The sequence below is a fragment of the Eurypyga helias genome, unplaced genomic scaffold (genome assembly GCF_000690775.1).
Source record: "Eurypyga helias isolate BGI_N326 unplaced genomic scaffold, ASM69077v1 scaffold31122, whole genome shotgun sequence".
Lineage (NCBI taxonomy): Eukaryota > Metazoa > Chordata > Aves > Eurypygiformes > Eurypygidae > Eurypyga > Eurypyga helias.
The window spans coordinates 21442-28423 of record NW_010237226.1 but is presented as its reverse complement, the minus strand read 5'-3'; the positions used below and the strand labels follow the sequence as shown (position 1 = coordinate 28423).

Sequence of the window (6982 nt, the reverse complement as noted above, 5' to 3'; positions counted from 1 at the left end):
GGAGCATTTGTGGCAGCGAGCAAGGCAGCTCTGGGGCAGCCCTCCGCAGCAGCCGGGCCTCGCTTCCCCTTGGAACACAGAAGCCAGGTTCACTGTTGCTGCCGGAAGAGTTAACTGAGAAATACGCCTGGGTATTTTTGAAAGCAGCACACACCCACATGCAGCTCACACCAACAGGTGACACTGCACGGGCCCCTTTCTGCCTGCAATCGCTTCTCGCGTGACGGGCGCTGACCGGGGGGATTATTTTATTATGTTTTGTGCTGATCTCAGCTTGATGTTTTTATCTGCACCACGAGCCAAATGGCGATCCGTTTTCTGTGTCGAGGTTGCAGACAGCACGAGATGCGTGCAGCAAAGCGGGTTTGTGCCCCAGAAGAAACATCGCATCTCCCAAACCTCTGCTCGCCGGAGGCCCGAGGATCGCGAGCCACGCGCTCCCACCTGCTACAACTGCAGATCCAGGACAGCGCGAGGCAGCAAGTACAAGAACCGAGATCTGCCTAAGCTCCCAGAAAATCTACTGCCGTATGAGCCCGCACATAACGGCAGCAGGCAAACACGGCACAGATCCTGTCTGCTACTGCGGCGTGAGAAGGTGGATGCTCAGCTTCAGCCACAGAAGGCTGAAGGCAAGACCAGCCGATTTAAAGCTTCCAGTAAAATTCCTGGTATTAATGATGTCTCACATGCGGCCAGCCCAGCTAGGGAAGGGGGCAGGTCCCCCCCGGGAAAGTCACAGCTACATCTAGCTCAGACACAGGAGAGAAGAGATGGCCAGCCCACTTCTGACCCAGACCTGCCCCGCACTCAGAGTCAGGGTAGAGAAGGCTTCTGAAGAAATACCCAGGAGTCCTCTGACTGGAATGTTCAGGGCAGGTTTCCACATCTACAGGGTATTTTTCACCCGCCTCGGCTGTTGAGACAACCGCCTTCAGCATCACTCACAGCACAACTTCCCTGTTGGGCTTTCACTGCCCTTCGGAAGCTGGAGCTCTACTACAACCTACCAGACCAACTCCGCACAATGAACAAACACCACGTTCAAGCCCAGCTGTGAAGCAGCTACCCCCAAAACTCAGGGGCTGACCTGCAGCTGGCACCCAGCCCAGAGTAAAGCAGCTGTTGCTTGGGCTGAAGAAAATAAGTCAGGAGGCTGTACTATATTCTTAAATATGGTTTAATACTCTTCTCCATTTCTGTACATCACAACACCAAGATATCACTGCTTGGGATCTCTCTGCAGAGGCTATATAGTATGCGAAGGCTAGGATTTTTCACCCCCGTTTAACGTGTTTGTATGTGTAAGTGTAATACATACCAGTATATATTGATATACACATCAATATATAATGCAATATATATCACTGAAGAAAACACATTGATTAAAGAAATACAAAAATTTGGCATCATTTCCAAACTTAAATAGTAAAAATAAAAACTACAAAAAAGGAGCTGCATACCCTAATGTATCATGTGAAACAACAAGCAGTATATCCAAAAATGTAAATTTACATCCAATTTTTCTGGTCTTGTCATGTCACATTAGACCCATTTACAATGGCAAAATCCAGAACACACCGCTGCCAACACCACACACGTGCTCAAAGCTGGGTCTGCGCAAGTCTGCGGCGGACCCAGTCCCGCCTTCCGTGAGAGATTCCAGCCCGGGTGCGAGGAGGACGGCAGAGCCACCCGCCGGGTTACAAACCCGGCTTACGACGGGTGTTGCTCACAGCGAGTCGTTGGGGGCTCAGAGAAGAGCGTGGCAGAGGCGTTCAAACAAGCTCCCCCTCCGCTCAAGTGAAACGGGGTGACGGGGACCACAGGCAGGTACACAACCTGAACAGAAACTGCTCTAGACCGATGCAGCAGGAGCGACAGAGCCGGTGAGGAGCAGAACTACCAGGCACCGCCGTGTCGGAGAACCCCGCAACCCCTGAAGGACGAGACTTGTGCACAATCCCCTGCCAGGCCTTCTGAAAACCCTCCACCCTTTCTAGCAGGCTGACACGCGTTCCGCATCGCGGGCACGACAAAAAGCTCGAGTCTTGATGCAACCAGGAGTTCTAACTCGTTCCGGGCACATTCATTAGCGTTCGGCATCAGGTTTACAGGTCACTTGGGAGCCGCGAGGACAGACGCCTTAGCGCTGGGAGGTGGATGTCCCAGCGGGCTGTGCCAACGCGCAGCCGTCGGTATCAAAAGCTCCAACCGCCCCAGCACTAAGGTTCAGTCCAGGGCTCTCCTTACTAGTTATTCCCGTGAAACACCCGCTGCCGTCAAAGACTTTTGGGTTCAAATTCACATCATCAAGGAAACCTTACGCAGCCCTAAAGCAAAAAGAAAAAACAACTTACTGAGGAACAAAGCAAAGTGTACCTTAACTTCACTTAAATCATATGTTTATTTTTTTGCCAAGACTGGGGGGGGAAAAAAAAAAAAAGAAAAATCAACCCCGAAGGCTGCACTGCTCAAATCCAAATTAAGCCCGAGACCTCGGCAGCGTTGTGGCTGCAATCAACGAAGTGCGTCTCCTAGTTTGTAGGAGCAGTGCTTCTGCAACTTGATCAAAGCCCGTTGGGCTGGCAAGCCTCCCCAAACCGCCCGAATCTGCAAGCCACACGTCAGAAGCCAGCACTCCAGGGAAGTGCCCCCTCGCTCTTTCGAGGGGGGTGAACGGCTCCAGTTTCGTTACATTTCTTCTGCAGTCTAAGCTGAGAATGCCATGTAAATGGGTCAGGGTGCTGCAAAATGCAGCAATTGGTTTCTCCAATCAACGTCAAAAGAAACAAACTGGTAGGATCTTACTTCTAGTAATTTTTGAAGGAAGAGGTTTACAGCAGTTAATGTATCATGAAGGTTAAAAAAATCATTTCCATAAAATACAAGAGCAACCAATTTCACCATTAAGTAAAAACTGGGATTCTTTTTAAATTAGTCCAAAGTGGCATATAGGAACTTAGTAGTTTGCTGCTGTACTGACACTATGACAAATCAAAGTGTAGGGTTTTGCTTTTTTAATCCAATGCTTGTGGATCAAGTTCTGGAAATGTTCCAATTCTAAGGCAGGGATCTGTTGTGTTTTCCACCATGAGTTTGCTCCTTGGGTTGGATGCTGGAGGGGCGAGGCACGTTTTGCCGGACCCAGGTCGACTACCTAGTAGTCATCAAGGTCAAAAAATTCATCGTCTCCTCCTTGGTATTCCATTCCCTGGAAGTCCACTCGGTACCGCAAGATACCTGGTAAAAACAACACGCTTTAGCTTCTTCAGAATACAGAGAGCTAGAAAGGCATTTTTAAACAGTTTGAGCCCTGTCTGCACATCAAACCTCTCACAGTTAAGCTTCCCGAAGCTGATTTGGCATTTGTGCTGCAAGTTAGGCTCAAAGTGGGGACGGACAGGAGTCGAATGGAAATGCCACACCCGTGTTACAGCCTGACGAAGGGAAGGAGTGGTTACCTGCCCAGCGCAGGCCAGCTTTCTTCTGGAAAAGCTGAGCCTGTTCCAGGAGGACCCTATCTCCAAAACCATACCAGGAACAGAGTAACTGCTCAGGCATTACATTCAGAGGGCAGCCGGCACTGCCAGTAACGGAGCAGAAGCAGCATTTAGTGGCTGTCTTCCTGGAGTCTTTCCACCCCAAACGCCGGCCTGCATTTCCAGGAAGCCTTTATCCCTGGCAACATTTACTGGGGCCAAGAGTTTTCAAGGAGTATTTATTTCCTTCCAAGTCGACAGGGACTGAGGCATAGTAACAGAGTATCCCACCATGCAGAGAGGCTGGCTCTGGCAGGACAGGAAGGACCCCTGGCATTACAAACCCTGCAAACCTAGAAACCTGTTGCTCCTTACGCAGCCAAACAACTCAAGCGTGTTCCCTTGGCGTTCTCTGGCCCTGAGAAATCCCTCCTTAAAACATGCCCATCTCTGCTGCACATCCATCAGCCTAAGCGCAGCAAGTTGGCTCATCAAGCAAATAAGCAACGGCTCTCTCCTGGGATCCCTGGTCCGGGGTGAACACAGCAGGTGTTCTTTGCTCTCCCTGCTCATGGTTCTTGTCAGACCCAAGCACACGAGCGATCCGCACCTCTGCCAGACTTTGCGGAAACTGCTCCGTGAGCTCAAGAGAAGCACTGAAGGATTTCAGAAGCCTCCTTCCTCCACGAGATTGGGCTAAAAATGCTTTCATTTTGAAAAGCAGCAGAAGATCGGGGAGCAAGGCACAGGGAAGTTCTGAGGGATGAGTTGCCGACACCCAGCTGCTTCAGAAACCAGGCTGGTGCTGGTCACGCAGCACTTGCCCGCGGCAGGGCACGGTCTGCCACAACCCGACAGTGCAGAGCAGCAGTTCACAGCCCTGCCGAAATTCAGCAGCGGGAGAGGAGGACAGTCCACCCCCTGAGCACTCCGAAGGGCAAAGGGATGCGAGGAACACAGAAAGCGACAGCTGCCTCACGGGCAGCAGCACCTTGCTGATCTGGAATGATTCCACCTGCAGATCCCTGAGGAACACAATCATTTCCTGAACTGGTCTCAGGGTTAACAGAAGTGAGATTAATCCCACTTGCCTCGGCACCAGGTTATCAAATCAACCATTATCAGACAAACCGCATTTTTCTCTTCCAGTTTACCTCCAATTCCTCCAAATCCTTTCACAAATTGGGATCCTTCTTGTGATTTGTCTGTAACGATTTCCAATGTTGCTCCGAATTTCTTGTAGTTGTTTGCAAACCACTCCAGGAGGGGCATACTTTCTATCAGTTCGTGTTCCTGGCCAGTCTGTACAGACATTTGAAGGCGGGGGGAAAAACAAAAATAAAGATGTTACGGTCACTGAGAAAATGAATACCAAAAATTGTCTTTGGCTCAAAGATGACCACTGTCTTTTCAGTCCTCACATGGAGACACCAGCCTTCGTGCTCCGCAGGCCGCAGCGGCCTCGCACTTGCAAGGACACGTCTGTATCAGGCAAGTGCTGGCACAAGCAGAAGGCTGCCGGTGCTAAGCAGTTAGATACCGACAGGCCTTGTTTTGGGCCTCCACACTACAAAGTCAGTGCAGAAGTGGAAAACGCCTTGATTACTCTTCTGCTCAGCCATCAGCTCACGCTACACTCTCAGTTTTCACCATTTCTTTGGATGTGCTTTACGCCCACAGACAGCCCATGGCCACTCATCTAGCCTATTGACTCTAGGAAACACTGATCTAGGCAAACAGAGGCAAAATGCAGTTTTCTAAGTAGAAGGGTCAAGTGATTACTGGCATGGAAACACGACATCGTTGCAGGTAACACTGTAAACCTTCCATGCACAGAAGGAACCAGCAATTACCCCACCAGGAGGGAAAGCCGCTGGAAATGGCTACCCTGGCAGTCTGAAACGAGGCAGATGGCCACCCTTTTGGCAAGGGAGAGACTTGCCCAGCTTACTCAAAGTACTACAAACCCCCTGCCCTGTCAGGGACCTGCACAGGCAAGAAACTCTCAGGCAGTGAACATCAGATCCGCATTTCAAATACAGCGAGAAGCAAACATTCCCTTGCGCTTCAATCCGCGCGGCAGTCTCCAGCCTCACCGCTGTTCTGTACGGACCAAGCCCGTGCACGCTAAGCACGGAGTAATGGTGTGGGACCTTGGCCTGCACGTTGGCTACCAAACTCTAAGCAGATGGTTTGACGGTGGTCAGAGACCCTGTGCTGCCTCTCACTTCAACTCGTTTACACAACCTTGGAATTGGCAGCAGGAAAGACTGGAGAAGAGCAAGTCTACAATCCAGAGTTACAGTGAAGGTGAACGGAAGAGCCACAGGTTACTGAAGGCTCTTCCAAGTGCCAAAAGGTCACCATGCTCACATGCTTGTGACAAACTAAGCTCAGATGTTCAGAATGCTGCACCAGCACGCCAAGAATAAAATCAGGGCTACAAGCCCCAAAGCTGAAATACCTCTTTGTCTGTGAAGTGGGATTTATCCTTCTCCTGTTCTGGTGTCAAATACAGGATCTTCTCCTCTGAGAGGGGAGAGAAAACAACATTAGTTTGGATAAGACTACCAGATGCAGGTTAAAGCCAGCAAGAGATGACAACAGCCCGCAGCTACAAGGCAGGGGGTTTGCTCATGGACACTGCCCTTCCTTCTAGCTGAAGCTCAGAGAACAAACTGGGCACACCAGCGGAGAGTAACTGCAGTGCCAACACCTTAACAGGCAGAGGTCCTGCTGTAGGCATACGGTTTGTCTGTAGCCAGGAAGACTTGTCTCTGGGCACAGGGTTAAATCCGTCTCCTCTAGCGTGCTGGTCTCACATTCACACTCACACAACTGAAGACAGGTTCGCACCAGCCCTGTGACAAACTGCCACCCCAGCACGGCGCTTCTTCCTCCGCAGCAGAAGCTTGCTAGCTTCAGACTCTTCCCCCAGAGTAGCCGGGAGGTGTGAGTCAGTGACCTGCCTACACAGCATCCCCTCGATCAAGTCCTCAGAGATCTACTTTGGGAGTTCCTCCAGTGTAATCCACCCAGTGAGACGGCTTAGCTGTGTTAAACCCTCCCAGCCCTTTCAGGCTCAGAGAAGCACTACCTACCCTCCGTGCCTTGGCAGTGCAGAACGTATCTCATTATATCCAGGTTTTCATAGACTATCAGTATCTCTACTGCTCCCATTTCCAAAGCTTTTAGTGTATCTTCAACGCCGAAACAGTACTTCCCCGTGTCCTGACTGATTTCGTCGAAGTATCGTCCTGCAGCCAGGGTACAAAGAGATTGGCATGAACAGTGATCGTGCCGTGTGGCTTTTTAAAGGGGCCCGAGCAGAATGCAAGAAGAAACTGCAGAAAGGAGACCGTGCTGCCGAAGGACGCAAGGGATATGATAACACAAAGAATGTGACTTTGCACATTCACCGGCAGAAACTCCATCAAACACTGCCCTCTCAGGAACCTCACTCCCCCGAGAGGCTCCTCTTCACTATCACTTGGCCTGAA

The 6982-nt window shown here is 50.7% G+C and overlaps 1 protein-coding gene across 1 annotated transcript in view; it reads right to left on the bottom strand.

Moving 5' to 3' along the window:
* Window positions 1–2463: 2463 nt before the first annotated feature.
* The window catches only part of ETF1 (eukaryotic translation termination factor 1), an 11359-nt gene continuing 6840 nt past the window's right edge, over window positions 2464–6982 (bottom strand). The window contains exons 6-9 of the mRNA XM_010147385.1: window positions 6584–6739; window positions 5947–6011; window positions 4637–4784; window positions 2464–3243 (exon numbers count right to left, since the gene is read on the bottom strand). Coding sequence (XP_010145687.1) covers window positions 3161–3243; window positions 4637–4784; window positions 5947–6011; window positions 6584–6739 — 452 coding nt within the window. The 3' untranslated portion in view covers window positions 2464–3160. The remainder of the gene's footprint in view (window positions 3244–4636; window positions 4785–5946; window positions 6012–6583; window positions 6740–6982) is intronic.